At 44.2% G+C, this 21,523-nt stretch overlaps 1 protein-coding gene across 2 annotated transcripts in view; it reads right to left on the minus strand.

The window, feature by feature from the left end:
• The window catches only part of MYOF (myoferlin), a 127,200-nt gene that overhangs the window by 75,893 nt on the left and 29,784 nt on the right, over positions 1 to 21,523 (minus strand). For both annotated transcript variants that reach the window (XM_081158700.1, XM_081158701.1), the window contains exons 4-10: positions 19,037 to 19,145; positions 16,597 to 16,684; positions 4,799 to 4,965; positions 4,065 to 4,193; positions 1,500 to 1,562; positions 1,364 to 1,414; positions 162 to 192 (exon numbers count right to left, since the gene is read on the minus strand). In XM_081158700.1, coding sequence (XP_081014826.1) covers positions 162 to 192; positions 1,364 to 1,414; positions 1,500 to 1,562; positions 4,065 to 4,193; positions 4,799 to 4,965; positions 16,597 to 16,684; positions 19,037 to 19,145 — 638 coding nt within the window. The remainder of the gene's footprint in view (positions 1 to 161; positions 193 to 1,363; positions 1,415 to 1,499; positions 1,563 to 4,064; positions 4,194 to 4,798; positions 4,966 to 16,596; positions 16,685 to 19,036; positions 19,146 to 21,523) is intronic.

Here is a 21,523-nt window from a genome sequence, read left to right on the forward strand (position 1 = left end):
CCATAAGATTTTAAAAAGTGAAATCCATACTAAGCTACTATCATTCATTCCCACCAAGTACCCTCCCCTGTCCTCAATCAAGAAAAAACATTTTTGATTCCTTGACCCTCCAAATTTCCTTGATTCCCAGAGTCTTCCAGTTCATGGAGAACATTGCTTACCCGGTTCATCATAAACGAATCCAACATCGATCTGGGGGAAAAAAAATCATTAAAGGAGTTTAAGTAGATTTAAAAATCAGTTTAGTCACTTCAAAGAAACCATCGTTATTATATTTAAATATAATACCCTTCACTTGACTTAAATTTCCTTGGGACTCAACATTTCCATCTTACGCTTTCTGAGTAAGGCATCTAGAACCTCAATCCATCATTTTGAATGAATGAGTTAGTCTCAGAGCTGGAAGGGACCATGGAAGTATCATAACCAGTGTGTCCCTGTTTGCTTGGGACTTTCCCGAAAGCACAGAAAGTTTTACATTCTGTGAAACCCCTCAGTCCCAGGCAAACTTGGACTGGTGGATACCCCACGGGGAGTCACCTGGCCCAACTGCCTATCCAATACTCTTCTCTTCCAACTAATGCTAATATTAATATAATCATTGATTAGGCACTTTAATGTGCCAGGTGCTATGCTAGATGCTTTATGTATTCGATCTCATTTAGTATGCACAATGACCCCATTTTACAGATGAAGAAACTAGGGACAAGAGAAGTTGACATGTGGCTAGTTAGTGGCAGACAGGGTATGAACACAGGTCTGCCTGACCCAGACCATCCTCTGGGACTTCTCATGACTACAAGCTCCTTCCTTCGAGACCCAGCCATTTCCATGTAGAATAGCTGGGAAGGCACCCAGTATGTGTCCTTAATTCCAATGTGTGTTACTTAGAAGAACACCCTGAGTCTCATCCCTGGTTTGGCTTACCTTTCTCATACTCCAGATTTATAATAATTGGCTTTGTAGATGGTGCTCTGGGGCTACTAGTAAGTGGAGCTGTGTGATGGGCTTCTTGCCATGAAGCACCCCTTCCCTTTGTAGCAGTGTATCGGCTTCCATTCACAGCTAGAACACTGGGAAGGGCCCTCGTGGCAGTTTCAAGTTATCTTGCTTTAGGGTGCTGCTAAGTGTTATACTATGGAAGTCAACTAAACCCAAAGGATACTCTGGTTTCTGGCCCCCGGGGCATTCATGTCCTGCTAGTGTTCCAGCCCTCGGCAAGGATCATGGCATCAATCCCTTATACATAATCTTAAGATGTCACCAAGATGGGCATCCTGAGACCTGGCCAGGAACCTGATTCCTCATTATGAAAGTGCCCATTTTTGATGTAAGTTGAATGAAACTGGCAGTTGACACCCACCTTAAATTCCCCCATCAGACAATCTGCCCTCAGAGAATGGGAATTATAAACCTGGAAGAAAGAAGAGCAGTGGAAAGATTATTGGCTTTATCTGGCAGATAGTGGGCACAACCTTACTATTCCATGGCCCCCTTACCCGAATGCTGATGATCTCATCCATCAATTCAGAAGGGGTTATACGGACATTGTAGAAAAATAACTGTGAAAACAAAGAGAAAATTGTTTAAATGTTACCAGGAGTGGATGCAGGTATGGTACGTATGACACTATAATTTTGAGGGCCTTCCCAAAAGATACAACACACAAACTCCAAATTAGATTTGACCATGTGAACACATTGCAGGACCTGAGAAAAGGCCCCAAAGCTTAAGCTTCATGAGCTTCATGTTAAACTTACCTCTGCATGTTGGAAAAAGAAAAAAAAAGGTTTAGTAACATCTATAGTGTTTATTTAACTAAACAGAATTGTTCTTTTGGGAATAGCTTAATTAAGTAAAGATTTAAGGCTACACCATATGCTTAGGGCCTGCATGACCTGGAAAGTCGAGTTTAATTCTACCATTTTTAGCTCTATCATTTGTGTCTATTAATTCTAATTTTGTTCTAACAAAATACCTTTAAAGCCAGCTTTGCCCATTAGATAATGTTAGTCCCTCAGTAGAGTCAACATTGACCACATTTTATCTCACTGTAACAGCTAAGTTTAAGAAGGTTGATTCTTGGGAGATGAATATTGAGAGCATAGAGGTTGTACCAAAAAAACAAGTTTTATGTACCAATAAACTTTACTTCTAAGAGAGAAAGATTGAGCATTTACTTAAACTGAGACTTTTTTCTCCTACATTTTACTAGAAATATGTCAACTCTATAAAGAAATAGAAAAACACGGTAAAATAAACTCCATCTTTCACCTATGCTCACCAATTGCTACCATTTTGGGACATTTCAGGTTTACTGAAATGCCCCCCCTTTTTTTAACTGAATTATTTGAAAGCCCTTCACTCCTTAAAATAGATTCTCATGCATCTCCTAAGAAGAGCAAGGACATCCTTGTATGCAATGACAATACTATTATCACACCCAAGAAATACAACATCTAACATTGACATATGGTCAATTTTAAAATTCCTACAGCTGTCCTGAAAAAAGTTTTTTAAAATCTAGGAACCACTCAAGGATCATACATTGCATTTGGTTGTCATGTCTGTTTAGTCTCCTTTTATCTAGAATGGTACTCCTGCCTAATTTTGTTGTTTGTTTTTTTTCTATCGTGACTGGTTGTTTTGGAGACGATCCCACAATCTGGATTTGTGTGAACGCTTCCTCACTGTGAGATTCACCTTGACCACTGGACAAGAAACGACACAGGTGATGATCACTTCCGTTAGATCACACCAGGACACACGTCAGTTTCACCCATTATTGGCGATACCAAATTTAAGAAGATATATGTAAACTAGGGATGTTTTAGTAAACCTCTTTTCTTGATTTATGAATTAGCTCAGTTATTTGGTTCTTCCCTTTGCCAAGGTATCTAGGGTCAAAAAAAAATTAATTAAAATGGGAAAATTCTGAGGAGGCGATTCTTGCTGGGCTCCTGAGAATGCAGTTGAGTAAATATTTACCCTGCACTATAAATGCACTGACAGGTCTTCCACCTTCAGCATCCAGTATCTTGTCCTCCCTGCAATCCAGCCTTGTCCTCCAGTGTGATCTCCAGCCCCTCCCAAAGTCCACTTAAAGTGCCTCATCTCTGCCCCCCCCCCCCCCAATGCACTCGGGCACTCAGGGAGTGCCATCGGCTGCGCTACATCAGTTCATCGAAGGAGCTAGAGGTGAGGGGAAACGGGCCTTCTGCGAGCTGCGGGCCAGCCTGAGCGAAGGGGAAGAAACGGGAACACCAGACCAATAAACCAGTTCTTTTGTGAACAGAGGGAGGAAAAAAAGAACAAAAGCCAGAGCCGGGGCTGGGATTAGAAGCTGTAGGGAGCTAAGAGGAACTGTGATGAGAAACTGCGGGAGGAAAGGCCTGGGCTCAGGAAACAGCATGAGACGCAGGCCCGAGGAATCTCAGAAATGCACCTCCTCTGCCGAGCAAGTCTGGACTCTGAAAATTCCCCAAACCTATCATTTCTCTTCACAGCACTAATTGTGGAGCTTTGTGGCATTTGAGAGGACTGTCAGGTGTTCAGTATTTTTGAGGAGTGTTACAGAAGAGGCGGACAGAACCAGGTTATATTCTCAGTATAGGGAGAGAGAGAGAAAAAAACCCTTTTTGCTTATAATTGCTTTTCTTTAACGTGTGTTATTTTTATAGCCAAGTAAGTTTTGACACCGTTAAAAAGTCAGGTTACTGAGTCACACAGGGTCATCCCTCAGAGCATCCTGCTAATTAGAAAGACCAAAGGCAGAAGTAGGTGACACCAGGGGCTCCACATAGGGGTACAAGGATCCAGGAGGGAGGGCTCCGTCGGGTTGTTGCAAAAATCCCGGAGAGACCCAGGCAGCTCTGAGAGGCAATGACGAAGCGGGCCCTGCGATTTCCACACCCAGGGGTTCTCACATTTCACACTGGAACTTCGTATTGTCTTTACCAGTCAAGTTTGTACATGTGTTCCCCTCCCTCACAGGACGGGGCAGGGGACAGGTGGGTGAAAGGCCGGAAGGTGCGTATAAATAGAAGATTCTGGAGCCCACATACCTCATCAAAAAATGGATTGTTCCCTTTCCTGATTCTTGTTCGATGCGTCTGGCCACAGACGTGGACTTTGACCACAGGTTTTATGTTGTTGCCACTTAACTGCCGGCCCTCGATCACTCGGACCCGGATCTGCAAGCACAGGGTGTTGTTACGCGTCCTCTCCCAGCACGCGGAGTGAGAGAGCCCTCGGGCGTCTGTGAGCTGGCTGCAGCGTGGCAGGGCAGCTCTGCAGCGGCCGGTGCCAGCGGGCTGGGAGCAGCCCCTGCGCTCACCCCCTAGGTGGGGACGGGGTGGGCTGCAGAAACCAAGGGCAGCGGTGGGCTTGAAATAGTCCAGAGCTGGCCCGGGGAAGGGTGGGCAGGGCTGAGGCCTCCGTTCAGACCCCAGCCTAGCCCTGGGATGTCCTACCTCACCCCATAGCCATCTCCAAGCCCGGGGCAGTGCCTGGAACTCTGAAGACACATCTGTGTTTCTACTCTGATTAACTCTTTCCTACCACCAAGGGAAGGAAGGGGGTGGTTTCATTTCTCTGAAGAGCCTCATCTAGCTCGACTACATCTACTCCTGCATGCAGAGGGAAGATGGAGAGCTCCTCTTAGTGGGTTTATGACCTGACGTCTTTTTTCACTAGCTGAGCCACTGCTGATGGGAATAGGCCCCTCAGGGCATCGCTGTAGTTGCCAGAAGCTGGGCAATACGGTGTAGGACAGGGATACGGGGCGGGCTCTTCCTACCTGGAAGTCCTGTGGCTTGTTGGATAGCATCCGCCGGCTGCTCCTCCCTTTCGTGATCCTCCGGGCCAGCTGCGCTTCCGACGCCGTCCTACCTGGCACCCTGGGCCCGGAGCCCCTGACCGTGCTGTCCAACCCGTCTTCCTCGCCTCCATCTTCCTCCTCTTCTCCTAAACCCCCAAAAGGAATCCAGTCAGAGGTGGCCCTCACCCTGTGAATGTCGGAACATGCCGGCTTCCTGGACACGGACGCATCAGGTGGAGGAGACGCTTCCTGGTGACACTGACTTGGGTTTGTTTGGACTCAGATCCAGATTCTGCAGGAAGATGTGTTCGTAGTGCATGAGGACACTCATGTGTGCCGTCTTCAAAGTGACAGGGAGACCTCCAGAGACCACGGTGGGGAGTGGGATGGCTCAGTCAGGCCCAGCCAGAAATCACCCAGCTCTGATCTCGGAGCCCAGCCTGCCGTTAAGGGGCCTTCCTGCGGCGGGACGGAGGGGTGAGGACATGCCATGGGAAAGGAGCCCCAGGGAGGCTTCAACCCCAGCCTTCCCGCTCAGGTCTCTTCTCCCAAGGTGTCCTCACGAGGCCTGCACTGTCTCCTTTCCTCTTGAGCCTCCTGATGCACGAATGCCCTCTCCACCCTCATGGCAGATGAGAAACTCACCTCCGGTCAAGCAGACCAAGGTAGTCATCCTGCTCTCCCTTTGTCCTGGTTTGTCACTTCCACATGCATCTGTCCCCTCACGTATTCCCCTAGTTTCCCTTCACATTCAGGGGGGAAAAGCTTTTCTTGCTTGGTAGAGTGAACCCCCTTTCACTACCTGAGAGCCTACTTCCTTCTCATTCTTTGGGGACCCCCCAAATATCTCTCTTTCTCTCCCTCTCCCTCTCTCTCTCACCTCCAGTGGCTCCTTCTCCCATGGAGGCCTTCACAAATCTTTCACTCCTTAAAAAAACAAAAATCAACTCCACCTAATATACCTCCTCTTTCTTTCTTTCATTCACAAACTCTTTGAAATTCACTGACAAACTTCAGCTTTTCTTTTCTTAATAGACAAAAAGAACTCTCAGAAATCTATGCAATATAATTTAGGAGAGACTAGAAAAATACTCGCATTCGTACTCCCTACTTTTGGATTCTAAAGTTCCTCCTTTATAATGCAAAGTCATGTAAGAGATTTAATTTCCACATGGAGTCATTCGTCAGTCACTCACATCATAGTATGAAATAGTTCAATCAGCTTGCCTATAGCAGGGCTCTTAAAGCTTGGGCTCTGGAGTCACACTGTCTGGGTTCAAATCCTAGTCTTGAGCCATGTGAGTCTGAGTAAGGTTTTCTACTTTCTGTTTGCTTCCTCATTTGTAAAAAAAGGGAAAATACAGTACTTACCACAGGGTATTGTACAGATAAATTTACTCTATATGCAAAGCCTATATTTACTTATTTTTAAAGTTTTGTTGAGAAATCAGCTGCAGGTGAAGGACATGCTGTCTTCCTAGTCCCTCAGCACCTGTGTCAGGACCAGGAAACCCCATAGAAGTCAAAGGTAAGGAAGAGCTACCTTTGCCCTTGCATAACCTCAGTCTCTTCTTCCCTATTCCTGACGAGGCTCCAAAAGGGGCTTTCCTGGTGCCCATCTTGGCACCTGGTTCTTAGATGCCCTTCCTCCTATTCTCCACCAGGCGAGCTCCTCAGCTTCTCAACATTTCATCCTCAAGTTCCAGATGAAAGGTACTGTCTTGGGACAGGCCCTCCCGCCTCTCACAGAGGGAATGAGTCACCCCTTCATGTGCCTTCCACACATTGTTACACCCAGTCCTCACCGCAGAGACTTGCATCTATTATTGTTAACCCTCAGGCCTACCCACTCCCAACCACTCTGCCATAGGAGGCTTATGCTTTTCTTCTTTGTGTCTATCCCACCTCCCACCCCCACCCTCACCCCCACCCCACCCCACACTCGACACAAATCCTAGTACACTGCAGGGCCTCGATGAATGTGGAATAAGTAATAAACGAGGGCATCCTGACCCCTGCTCATGCCTTCTCAAGTTCTCAGGAAAGAGCACCCAGAGGCCAGGGGGCACTCCTCCCAGCCTTGGCACCAGTCTCAGGGAAGCACAGAGGGTCTGGCTTGCCTTTGGCAAACCTGTTCGAGGCTGGGCAATGCACGGCTTTGCGCTCTTTAAGCTCCTCCAGCAACTAAGACTAACTTCCTGGGCCCAAGTGGGATTTCTCCCCCACTGTGGGTTGTTCCATTTGGGGTTGGTGGTTATTTAGGGCAGCAAGCAGGGGGAGGAGGGGTAAAGCACCCCTTTGTGGCATGGACTCTGAACAAGCCCTCATTAAACTCTTGATGGATGCTCCAGAAACAGACTGCAGGTACTGAAGAACCAGTTTCCTCTGGAAACAGCTTCTGTTATTCAGACTTTCGGCCGAAGGGATGAATCAGAAGGAACCAGCCTAAGTCACGGCGACCGCCGGCATCTCTCCATAGCAGCAGGATATTGGGCAGGAAATCACCCCTCTGTGTGCCAAGACACTGCCCAGGGTACACAGTGCTACCCTAAGTGTTCCACAAAGAATGAGGGGGGCCCCTAAGGCTTTGCCCAATGCGCCCTTCTGTACAGGCTGTTTCATTATCCAGACGTTGGCAGCCGTACAGGCAAGCCCTGCTAATGAGACCCAGGCATCAGTCTGAACCACAGCCACGTGGATCTACGGACAATGACTCATGAGCACAGAGGGCCACCAAGTCGGGAGCCCCTGACTGAGTAGGAAGTGGCTGGTTGTATTTGCTTCCTAGGGCTGTTGTAACAAAGTACCTCATGCTAGGTGGCTTAAACAATATAAATTTATTCTCCAATGGTCCCAAGTCCTAGAAGTCCAAAATCAAGCTGTTGGCAGGGCCATGCTCTCCTGGAAGCCTCTAGGGAAAGATCTTTCCTTATAGCTACTGGCTCCTGGAAATTGTTCAAGTTCCTTTGGTTGTGGATGCATCACTCCAGTCTCTGTCTCTATTGTCACACAGCCTTCTCCCCTGTGTGTCCGTGTGTCTTCACCTATTCTCATAAGGATACCAGTAATTGGATTTAGGGCCCTCCCTAATCCAGTATGACTTCGTCTTAACTAATTACATCTATAAAGATCTTATTTCCCAATAAGGTCACATTTCAGGGTTCCGGGGAGGGGGGAGATACTATTCAACCCACTACAGAGGATATCTTTGGTGTCTTTCTAGTTTGGTCTATTACTCCAGTCCACAAGTCTGCAATCAGAAGAGAATTTCCACATCCTCCCAACTCCAAATCTACCATCCTACCTGCATCTGTTGCCTGCTTTCCCTCCTGCTATAATCCCTGAACTGTCTATGCTGAGGCCAGCCCTTCCACATACGCATGGATCCTATCTCCTCTTGCTACTCAAGGATTTTGCTTATGCAGTTTCTGCTTCTGTATCTGCTCATTAGGTTCCCCCTTTCTACTGGAGCATTCCCATCAAGATATAAACATGCTGTACAGTGAAGGAAACCTTAACCATCAACAAAATGGAAAGACACCCTACTGAATGGGAGAAGATATTCACCAGTGATATATCCAAAAGGGGTTAATATCCAAAATACATAAAGAACTCATATAACTTAGCACCAAAAAAGCCCCAAACATATTAAAAAATAGGCAGAGGATCGAAACAGACATTTCTCCAAAGAGGACATACAGATGCCAATAGACATATGAAAAGCTGCTCGGCATCACTAATCACCGGGGAAATGCAAATTAACACTACAATGAGATATCACCTCATACCTCTCAGAATGCCTATCCTATTATTAATAAACCAACAAAACCGCAATTAAAAAGAATTTTTTAAAGATATAAACATGTGGAAATATGGCCCACAATTTAAAAAAAAACTTTCCTGGACCCCACAGTGCCCCTATAGTTACTGCTCCACTTTTCTGCTCTTCACTGTCCCTCTCCAGCTGCAACAAGGCCTTCACAGTCCCTTTGTATGAATGCCGTCCTGCCTCCCCAACAGTTACCGCGCCATGCAGTCAAATTCTGCAGTGCTTCTGACTGCAGCCAACACTGACCTGTCTTCTCTCTGAATGTCAGTAACCCCCTATGTGACCCATACTTGCTCACAAGTGCTGTTCTAATGAACACTTAGGAACGGCTCCCCATCACAACTCCAGCAACTTTCATAGCAAGTCTTCATAATTCCTGAGATGTATGTAGGCCTCTTTCCAGAAGCTCAATGGCAATGTTCCTGCATACTGCCCCTGTGTGCAGTCACTTGTGGCAATGACACTGCCCTGTACGGCTACTGTTTGCCCACCCAGTGGCCTCATGACACAGTCAAGTTTGCCTTTGGCATGCCCAACAGTGCTTTTTCCCAGAGGGTAGCAACCTCTCTCCTTCCTCCAGGCTCCCACATTCTCCTCACCTAGCATTTCTTCTTCCTATTAAGCAGGAGAGAGTGGACTATTAGTCACTCAGCTATCACCAGATCTGTAGGCCATTCCTTCCCCACCTCCATCACCCCATCTAACCACAAGAATGTCCTGTTAGAACTTCCCAAGGATGGCAACTCCTAGGAATGGCTAAGGAAAAGGGACACTTGCCCAGTCCCCACTGGCTTCCTCTTGGCCTGGAATATAGACACTCCCTCCAAGCCCCACCCTACCCTGGTCAGCAGGCATCTTTATCCAAACACTCTTCTCACTCATTTTTTTTGAGTCCTAGAATGCCAACCACTGCCCATGATATTAATTTTGCTTCTCATGATGAGATCTTGATAAGTGGTGGTACCAGTTAAGGCAGAATTTAATTACCTTGGGGCAAAGGTCATGGGAAAATCAGTGTAAGTTAAAGAGTACAAAGCAGAATAGGAAAGAGCGAGTTTCTAAGTATGAAAACATTTTGGAGATAAGAGCTAATTTAGCTGGAATGTTGAATAATAACTTTCCTGGGTTTCTAACATGCTACAGTATATAAATAAATGTCCGTGTTCAACCATAAGCAGGTGGATGGTGGATGACTGAGGAGGGACCAAAAAAACAAAAACAAATCATAAACAATTCACTACCCTCCACCCCAGTTCTTGGGTAAACGGCACTATATGTGCCCTAAGAATCTGGACTGGTTCCAAATCATAGACCAGAACAAAGTTACTGTGAAGAGCCTCTAACCAAACAGCAATGCAAACATAAGCTATAAGCCAGTCTAGGAAATATTGACCAAAGGGCTCTGAGTCTGGGCAAAATAATGTTAACCAGGTAAAACACAACTCCAGGGCTTTTCAGACTGAGCTCCAAAATCTACCTTCATCAGGATCTCCTGGAAGTTCCTGTTAACCATACAGATTGGGCGGGTGGGTCCCTTCAGAGAAGCTATATTACTCTAGATATAGGTGCCTGAAATCTGCACATTTAATCTCCCTTGAGGATTTCACTGTGTCTAAAATTTAAGAACCACTTGTCTATTATGATCACTTTGCTTTTCTTAAATATCCTGGGAGGAAAACTGGCCTAATACAGTCAGTTTGCTAGACACAGTCATTTAGAGGCCAATTCTGGAATCAGGGCCTGCGACAATCTTCTAGCACACTGATCATTTTCCAGTTCAGCTCTGACCAAGTCAGCCTCTGTTCAGAAAATGAACAGGAGCATCCATCAAGGACAACTGTCCCAGCCTAGCACTCCCAACCCTCAGGAACATGCTTTCCTTTTATTACACCTCTGAATAAGTCAGTCACTTTTGTCTATTCACTAGTGTTCCCCAAAATGACTTTCTTGAAATGAAAAATTAAACCATATCCATTGCACTTCTACCATTCACTCATTCATGCATTCACTCAACCAACCAGGCATTTATCAAACGCTTTTGACTTTCCGAGTGCTACACTAGGCATTAAGAACCCACAGTTGAAAGAGACAGCTAAAAAAGTAGATTCTCTAAGAAATTATTTCCCATGTAATAATTTACTTAGTCTTCTCTTGAGGAATTTATTATATTCAGCTCTGACCTATAGTTACTCATATTTATATCTTTTATTTCTCGTGAAATGCAAGCTCCTTGGTGGGAAACAAAGCCTTTCTCACCTCTGTATGCCCCCAAACAGGTGTCAGTAAATGCTTTCTGAACTGGATCAAATCTAATTTCAAGCAAAGTGACTTTGGTGTTTGCAGAATGAAGTTAATTTGATGCACCAAGTCTGGCTATGCATGAATTTTTGCATTTCTATCATTGGACAAAGCACAATTTTAACAGATGATTCTTTAAAAATACATGGGAGATTTTAAAAATAGTTTAATCCGAAGCCCAGAATGTGGGATCCAGTCAAGCTAACTGACATCTGGTGAAACAAGTTGAGAAAGTAACAGGTTTTCAGGAGGTCAAGCCTGTAGTCGGATCAGCCCACCCATCTGTCATGGGAACAGACTCAGAGGTAGATCAAAGAAAAGGGTACCTTTAACACCACACACTTTTAGTCAAGCCACCTAAAAATTCCTGCTCTGCAAAAGACAATGTCAAAAGAATTCAAAAACAACTCACACACAGACTGAGAGAAAATATTTTCAAAAAGACATATCTGGCAAAGGACTGTTATTTAAAATACACAAAGAACTCTTAAAACTCAACAATAAGAAAACAACCTGAGTAAAATGGACCAAAGACCTTAACAGATACCTCACCAAAGAATATATACAGATGGCAAATAAGCATATGAAAAGATGCTCCACACCATTTGTCATCAGGCACCACTACATTCTTATTTGAATGGCTCCAATCTGGAGCATGGACAAAACTAAGTGCTGGCAAGGATGTGGAGCAATAGGAACTCTCATTCATTGTCGGTGGGAATAAAATGGTATAGACACTTTGGAAGACGGTTTGGAAGTTTCTTACAAAACTAAACGTACTCTTACCATACAATCCAGCAATCACACTCCTTGGTATCTACCCAAAGGAGTTAGAAATGCATGTCCACAAAACAAAACAAAAAATGCACATGAAAGTTTATAGCAACCTAATTCATAATTGCCAAATTTGGAAGCACCCAAGATGCCCTTTAGTAGGGGAATGGATAAATAAATTGTGGTATATCCAAACAATGGAATATTATTCAGCACTTTAAAAATAAGCTATCACCCCATGAAAAGACATGGAGAAATCTTAAGTGTGTACTACTAAGTGAAAGAAGCCAGTCTTAAAAGGCTATATACTGCATGATTCCTACTCTAGGACAATCTGGAAAAAGAAAGACTATGGAGACAATAAAATGATCGGTGGTTACCAAAGATTGGGGGTGGGGAGAGATGCATGTGCAAAGCACAGAGGATCTTTAGGGCACTGAAAATACTCTGTATTATATTATAATAATGCATACATGTCATTATATATTTGTCCAAACCCATAGAACTATGGAGACTATGATGTGACAAAGTAGGTTCAACCTTCATAAATGTGTACCATTCTGGTGAGTGATGTTGATAATGGGGGAGCCTATGCATATGTGAGGACCGGGGTTATTTGGGAAATCTCTGTACCTTCCTCTAAATTTTGTGGTAAACCTAAAACTTCTCTAAAAAAGTCTTCAAAAAAAACTCACATGAACCCCTCAGGCATTCAAGTCCTATCACCTATGGTCATGTTAGTTTCTTCAACTTGTAGGGGCAAATTTTCCTGCAAACCTTCACTTCTATGTTCTACCATTAATATTTCTAACTTCTCCTTTGCAGGACCCAGTGTGCGCATGATAACCTTTGTAATCAATACTGGTAGTTGTGAACAGTCATTATCGGAGAAAAATGGGACTGGGAGTGATTTAAATTTTCTGTGTCTTATAATTCTGTGATATTTACATTTTTACAAGTAGGTATTGCTTTTATACTAAAAAAAGAGGTCGACAAGCTCAAATTTTTTAAAATTTGAAAAGATCTATATAAATTAGAGGAAGCATACTCATTACTTTTATATAGAATGGTAAAGGTTTTTTTATTTGTTAATTTTAAGTGGAAGGGAGGAAGGGAAGGAGAAAGGAGTGAAGTGGAAGGGAGGGGAGGGAAGAAAATTTCGCCAGATGTCCCATTATGTCATTAAGGCATGCGATAGCAGGACGCGGGGCTGTCTTGCTGTTATATCTCTGTCTCAAGTTTGTGATCTTACCTTCTCCCAAAATTATAAATTGTGGTGTGTGTGTGTGTGTGTGTGTGTGTGTGTGTGTGTGTGTTCCATAGCATGGAGTTATAATAAGTACTCAAAGACATCTTTGATTCACTTAATTGAATTATCACATTAAGAAAAAAAGTGTTTTCACTTGAAACATGCAGATAATCAAGGCTACTGAAAGATTTTTTTTAAGGCCAAAGAAAAGTTTCTTTTAGCCGGATTATGAAGCCAATATTCAGAATGCTGCCCTTGACCCAGCCTAGGGAATATTCATCTTACAGAACAAGGACAGCCCTTCCAGATCAAAGGACATGTTTATTTTTGAAATAAAGAAATTTTACTTTGTCATCTCACACTTAAAAATAAAATTGCCCTTCAAACACAGCTCATTTGGAAACCAGCACTTGATAATATTCTTTGTCTGAAATCCAAACAAAAGAAACCCAAGTTCTAGTTCATTTCCTATCTCCATCCTGCAGAATCGGGAATTCTAAAGAACCGAGGAAGACCTTGGCCACCTGCCATCTCAGAGCCTCCTGGGAGTCAGCCTCCTGAGAGGATGTGTGACTCTCAGTCCCCATGTACTGTTGGAGCATTGGTGACAATCCAGGGAGTGAGGAGGAGCTTCAGGCAAAGGGAGCCTAGATGGCAAGGATTTTCTCCCCAGTGGGTTTAGAAATTCAGGAGTTGGTGCTTTCTCATTTCTAAGGAAGCAGGCTTTGCTCCAGGGAAATGGCATGTTTTCTGAGCTTGGGCTTCCACAGATCCATCCCAGGAATCTCCCCTACACTCCTCAAAGCTTCATAAATTGGTTATACTCAAAGTCTTTTGGGTCCATTAAGGCACAACCTTTTTTTTTTTAATATTTTTAAAAGAAAGCATTTAGTCATCTCAACACGACATTGAGCCAAACCAGATCATTCTTTTCTAATAGCTCTCCTTTTTAGAGGAAGCAACTTGAATGTCCATATAGAATGTGCTAGCCAACTGGCCTCATGGCTGCAAGCCACCTGGACTTGTTTTTGTAATAATAGTAACAATAATAATAATAATAGCCCTCATTAAGGTAGCACTTACTGTATGCCAGGCACTGGGCTAAGTACTTTCTATTCATTTCCTCATTTAATTCTTGCAACGACTTTATGATGCAAGTGCTGCTATTATATCTATTATATCCCCATATTACAGTAAAGAAAGCTGATTCAGAGAGGTTAAGTGACTTACTTACTCAAGGTCACATGGCTAATTAACCATAGACACAGAATCCAACCTGGGCCAGTCTGACCCCAAAGCTCTAGGTCTTAACCATAATGATATACTTTCAGGATAAAAAAGTCTTGCATCCAAACCTGGACTGAGAGTTCCTGGAAGGTAGGGCTGTGAAGCATTTGTCAGCCCCAGCCCTGCAGCACCTAGCAATGGGTTAAGAAACCCAGCACCTGTTTCCTTTACCCCATAAAGACTGAGAAATGGTGCAGCACCAATTTACTATAAAGTACAAATTTACTCTTTTCATTTGAATGAACCACAGTGTTATTTATCCTCTAAAGGCCTGGCTGAAAGGATGACACAAAAAGGCCTGTTTTGGTTTTTGAAATGGACTACACATAATGAAACTGCTTTTTATCTCCCAATATACTGGGATAAGTAGTTCCTCCCAAAAGTCATGCCCATCTGTAACCTCAAAATGTGACCTGACTTGGAAATAGGGTCTTTGTAGATGTAATCAAGTTAAGATGAGGTTGTACTCGATTAGGATGGGCCTATTCCAGTGACTGGTGTCCTTATAAGAGGTGAGAAATTCACACACACACACACATACACACAGGGGGGCACACCATGTGAGGACAGAGCCACACAGGAGAACACTATGTGATGACAGAGACAGAGACTGGAGTGATGGCCACAGACTGGCAGCACCCGCCAGAAGCTAAGAGAGAGGCAAGGAGCAGATTCTCTCTCAGAGTCTCCAGCAGGACCCAGCCCTGTTGACACCTTGATTTCAGACTCAGAGACTACAGAAATGTGAGAGAATAAGTTTCTATTATTTAAGCCACCCAGTTTGTGGTACTTTATCACAGCCGCCTTAGGAAATTAATACACAGGGTCCAGCTTGAGGAAAATGTCAGTGTGAGGAAAGGTACCCTGATCCTCCCAATTCAGAGGTTACTCCAGATACCCCACCAGTTGGGGCTGCCTTTTGTGGGCCAGAAAGTCCCAACTGCCCTTCCCAGGCTGATGCAATGGTCAGTGAAGGAGGTGAGAAGGAAATGGGTAGAACGACTCTGTTCAGCTCTTGAGGATGTCAAGACCAGCATGTTTCCTCTGTTTTATTGGTCATCTCTGCTGTGGCAGAAAAAGGGAGCCACTGTAGAGCTCTGTGGGACTGAGAGTGGCTGAGGACCCAGCAACAGCCCACAGTGCAGCTGGGCACAGAGTGACTGCAAAACGTGTTGCTGATGTGCTGGGACTACACAGCACCACCTGTCCCCAAGGAAAAGGGAGCCAGTTGACCCTGCTGGACACTCACACCTCCTTGGTCAATAAATAGGTCAAATCCTGAAACCTGGGCCACCTGTGGGGTGTGGGTGAGCGGGGCAGTGGCTGGGGTCAGGCTGAGGTGAGACAAGAAGTCAGGCAGGATCGGAGCAGGAATGCCACAGCTGCTGCAGATGCTGAGCAGACCATTCAGGCGAGTTCAGAACCAAGAGAAACAAAGAGAAAATAGAACCTGAGAGGCCAGTCCTGGCAAGGAAAAGAACCAGGGTGGCCTCCCAGGAAGAATTTCAAGGCAGTAGGTGAGTGTGTGGCACAAGGGGCCCCTTCCTTCTTGGGGCACAGGCCAAGGCTGAGGAAACTGGGAGGTGTTTGGTGACAGAGACACTTCAGCATCACATCACCCTGGGAAGACGCTAAGAGGAGGTCTAACTCAGCTGTGTGAAAAGCCTGATTGTCTTGTAGACTTCCTTCCACCTTCGACCCAAAGGCCTCCCCCGAGCCCCAGCCCCAGTCCCATCCAGAGAAGCACCTAATGGCTCCAAATGACTGACAGCTCATGTCAGACAACAAGGAGAGTAAGGTAGGTTATACAAAATTTCAGTTGCTTAAAGGACCAAAGGGCTGGGGGCGGGGGCAGCCGCTGGGAGGAGGTCAAGGCCAAGGGAGAGAAAGAAATAGGCTCCAAAACACGGGCCCTGACCAGGAGACTGGCAGCTAAGAGCACAGCCTGGTGACTGCACAGTTGGAGGTGAAGAGATACATGAAGAGAGTAGAGTCAGCACCTGGAGCCTCACAACCAGGGGACATTGTATGGTGTGGAAGCTGCAAATCCGCAGCACAGCCTCGCTTGGAACCTTCTGCAGGAGTCTGTATGTACTGGATCGGCTGACTGTGCGGCTGGTCAGTAAGGGGCTGTCTTACCCTTCTGCTCTCCCGTGAAGGGCAGTTTGCAAACAGTTGTAACGTGCAGGTTCAGGGCAGCTCCGCATGCCTCACAGGGCCTGTCTAGGTGGGCGGGGAGCTACAGACAGTATGCTGATAGGGAAAGCTCTCTTGGAGACTCCTCATGTGTCTTCAGTGGATTCCCCTGGGTAGGCTGGGCCTTCAGGAGCACCATCTTACCTCCCGTGCCTGGCACGCTGGTCCCACTGGCGTCATTTGGATGTGGAGTTGAAGGTGGGTCATAGCCGATCACCAAGTCAATGGTGGCCTGGGCAGAAACAATGCATTGCACACAGAATCAGTGCCAGCTGTTAGAATGCTATACACCCAAAGTAAGCCAATTCAGCAGGAGCTGAAGTTCTAGAGGAGGTGAGCAGGGGGGTGGGGAAGTGAGGAGAGAGAGAGGGGTGACACACTCCATTGTTTACATCTTCCCACGAGTGAGTGCAGGTGGAGTGGGAAAACCTGGGAAAGGAATTACCTGTGACAGGTTGCCAAGCGTCTCATTGCTAAGGGGCAACCTCATAAACTGGGAGCAAGCTGTGACAGGCAAGCGTGAATCTGTAATTAATTAGGCTCCATCCTAGACTGGAGATGGCCTCCAATCGCAGAATCTTAGTCTCAAAGGCTCCTTGTAAGTGATTACCTGATTTGTTTGCTCAGTGACTTCTTTAATTGCTAAAATTCAGTTTCACACTTCTCTCTAAAAAGAACTTCAAATGACTAATGAAAGATTATATAACAATGTGATTCACAAAATACAATAAAAAGGAATCAAGTCTGATTAAAGAGGAAACAAATATGCATATCATGAAGTTCAAGATAATTGCCTCTTGCATGAAATGTGACCTTACGATGGCCAGAAGCCAAGGCGAGATTAGAGAACTGAAAATGCTATGTAACTTTCATTATCACAAAGAAAGAAGCATGCTAATTCCTTACTGGAGACCGTTATTCCTACTTTTAAAATCTGAGATAAATTTCTCACATGGGGTGTTATTTTATGGAAGAGTTTCCTGTACTTTTATATTTCATGAACTTACAACATTTCAAAAAAGTTTGCTAGGGGGAGTCACCAGAGGGATGTGAACACATGCCCACAGCTATTATCAAACAGAGAAATGAATTTTAACAGCAAATATGAGGAAGTACAAACCTCAGAATAAAGAAATTCTTTTGCAAATAAGAATGACACACACCCAGGTTACCAGTTAAAGTACAGACCAAATATTTAGGACATGCTTATACTAAAAAATCATTCATTGTTTATCTGAAATTCAAATGTAAAAGGGCATCTTATACTTTCATTTGCTGCTTTGCTACATCTGGTTCTCGCTCTCCCTCTCTCTCTTCCTCTCTCCCTCCCTCCTTTATTTTTTCCATCTGTCTGCGCACCAGTGAATATTCCCTCTTTGACCAGCACATTCTGTGGTCAATTTAGGAACTATGGTCTGGGAGACACTAAACAGGATTATAAATGATGCCCCCAACAACAGTTCCATGGCAAATAAAGACTCATAGAAGCAGCATCTCATGCTAAAGACCCAGGCCACAGCAGGAAGACTGAATGCAGGGAGCTCAACCTCTGGATCAGTGGTTTCCCAGCGACCTCAGGATTCCCAGCGGTGTCCCAGGGACCTCTAACAGGGCCGAGAAGGTACCAGAAGGGCAGGACTTGAGGCCTTTGATCTCCCTTACTCTATTCAATCACAGTTCTGCCATTTCAGGTTCTACATACACCTTCTTCTGAGCCAAAAAAATAAAAAAGGTAGCTAGAAGAATCACTGACTTGTACCATGTTTCCCAAGTATCATTTCGCTCAGTCAGGTTTGAGGTAAAGAAATGATAGCCGATATTCTGAATTTATGTTTTATGGTTAGAATGCTGATTCACAGGAAACATAGACGTTTTGGAGACTAGATCAGCAAAGCTGACATTCCTAATGGATGTTGAGAAGCCTAACCTGTATTTTTGTCTACAGGGATGGCCACCTTTAGTATAAAATTTTCTCCCTTTGCCCAGGCTCCCAAGCAAAAACTGATTGGAAAATGAAGACGTTAGAGGTTAATGACGTAAGAATGGTAGCTTCGTGAAAGCTTATTAGCAACCATATGAAATCTGAGAGCTGCGATACTTGTCAATTTTTTTAAGGTCACTTGAGGAAGAGAATTCTGGTCTCATGTCAGACAATATCAATATGGACTTATTTAGAGACGCTGTGATTAGGAAACATACAGATGCTAATGCAATAATAAAGATTGTGCTACTAACATCTTGATATTCCAAGTATTAATAAATTACCTTCCATAGAATGTTTCAAAGAGTGTCTGATACACAGAGCTATGCTCACCACACAAATGTTAACACCCACGTGAACATGCCAGAGCTATACCAAGAGAGGGCCCCACTTGCTTTATAGCATTCTCCCACAGAAAATCAAGCTTATCTAATTTACTTGTTCTGTGATTGAGAGTATAGGATAAAGCGATATAATTTGCAAGTGGGCTAGTTTATCTCAAAATCAGTAGATGTGTGTGTTATAATTTCACACTGTTTTCTTAATAAACTTTTGCTTAACCATCTCACTTCAAAGCCATTCAACAAGAGGAAAGATGCTCACCCCGGTGTCTTGCCCCCTTTCGTTTAGCAGGGAGATCAGCTTGTAGGGCAGCGACCTGCTCTGGTCTCCGATCAGGTCCTTCAGGGACACAGTGGCTGTGCCAATTAATCTGCAGAGGAAATGAGACAGTCACCTAAGTAAGAGGCATGCTTCCATTTACTCCTCAGACCTCTTAATTTCCTTCCTATCCACCTGTTGTCAATAAAATCACTCATAATGAAAGGTGGGCCATTTGGTTCTCACCCTAGCCTAGCAGGGTATTTTGGGGGTCAACATTATGTACCAGCCCTCACTTCTCCATAACAATATCAAGTCATAAAGAGATGGGTGGGTGAGAGGCAAAGACTGAGTACAGCACCTCCAGAATCCAAGAAGAGAGAAAAGTGAGACAAGATTCAAGCACACTTCTGTAATGAACATTTAAAAGGACCCGTAAAACTTGCCCACTGTAAAAGCATCCCCCCAAGCAGACGCTGAAGTGTCAGTAGGTAGCTAGTTTCCTGACGGGGCTGCCTCGCTGCCCCATGTACTCGGGAGCAGCATTCAAAAGTTTCTTCGGGGGCCAAGGGATTACATTCAGCCTTGAGCACCCACCTGCCTCTGAGCGCATGTAACACTGGCACACGGGTGTCTCTGCTCCCTGAGCAAAGATCCCTAAGGGCAGGAATTGTTGCCGGGAGTGTTCACTACTCTAACCCCAGTGCCCAGAACATGGTACGTTTCTTAGTAGATACTAACTGAATGAAGGAAAGAAATAAATCTACATATATTGAGAATAAGACCCAAAATATTTTTTGTAGTTAGAGCACATGATCAAAAAAAATTTATAGAACACAGGGAATTAGTCAACATGAAAATGTAGTCCATACACTATAGTCTATAAATTGAGGGTTATAACGTGCTACATGATTTGAGACTGGGTGAACTGAAAACGTTCCCTTTGTGAAATGTGATAAAATATTGAAGAGCACCCAGCTGTGTGCTCTCAGCATGGACACTGAGAATGGAAAAGAGAAACAGAAGGCATGTTTAAATGTTATTTACTTACACATCACCTGCATCTGTGGCAAATTATACTAATACCTAGCAGATATGATAGAATGGGATGTCACCAGCATTAAAATAGAACACGAAGCATTGAGTCCTCAAAGTGATAGAAAGTCCTGATATTAAAAGCACTGGGTGAAGAAACTATAGTTGAGTGTGACATATAACTCTGGGCTTTCTAGCAAAATTAATCAGAAAAGTTCATCTTATGGAGAAATACTCATTTTATTTTGAAATGCAGTACATTTTCTTTAAAAATCAGGAAGTGAAAGCTGATGTCAACCCGGGCCCATCAGTTTTGAACTGACATATATCCGTATTCTACTCCCCCACTCAGACCTCAGAAATAGGAAGATTGTAGATCTGGGTCCGTCACCCAACCACATACATGCAGTGTGACTCAAGGATATTAATACTATTAATTAATATGATATGGCACAAGATCGGAATGTTCCCATGGCACCCTGTTTCACCAAATTACCCTATGATGTGAACTATTTGCATATGGTTTCTTGGAAGAGTACACCTTCCTGGACAGAAACCCAGACAAGACACTCAACAACCATGACGGAGTCTAGTCTCTTCTAATATCACATGGGGAGTCAGCTAATGTCCATAGAAAAGGAAAGTTCTTTCTCCAGAAGGGTAAGAGTGAACTTTTCTGCCCTTTTAAGTCAATACAGAATTTTGGTCTCTCAGTCAATGCGGAGAATCGATAGAATCAATGGAACTTTACAGAATAATTTTCAGACAAGTACATTTACTCAGTATGTTTGTTAGATTTTACATGAGTATGGTTTCTCCTTGCTTGGATTTTTATTCCCCTGGCATATAGAGGACAAGAGTGTATGCATGACTCCACCCCCACCAGATGAAACAGGTAGATCTCCCACACAAGGTGAGAGTCCCTGGCAAAATCTCTTCCACATCTCCCTCAGCACCACAAGGTGTGAGCCTGAGAATTTTTTCCCCATGTTTTAAAAATAGGACAGTAAGCCAAGGGGTTGTCTAGGTGAGTTTTTAAGAACAAAATGTGAAAACTGCAGCTTTCAAAGTCATCTGACAAGTATTGAGTGTCTAAATGAGGTACTCTCCTTGAAATATGTGGAAACACACTGGATTTTATTTCTCACAGTTCCATGATTCATAACCTGACTTTATGATTTAAATAATGACATTGCACCTTTCAACATGTACTGAACTGCTTTTGCTAACGTCAAGATGACCAGCGATAAATAATTCTTGGGACAAAACACAAAGTACAGCATGCTGGAACAATGCTGAAGTGAAAGAAGACTGGCCTGGGATTGGACCGGCATTTATCAACCTCAGCACTATTGACATTTTGAACTGGACAATTCTTTGTTTGCGGGGGCTGTCCTAGACCTTATCAGATGTTCAGCAGCACTCCTGGCCTCTCCCTACTAGCATCTCTACAAT

This window comes from Miniopterus schreibersii, assembly GCF_964146895.1.
Source record: "Miniopterus schreibersii genome assembly, chromosome: 14".
NCBI classification, from domain to species: Eukaryota; Metazoa; Chordata; class Mammalia; order Chiroptera; family Miniopteridae; genus Miniopterus; species Miniopterus schreibersii.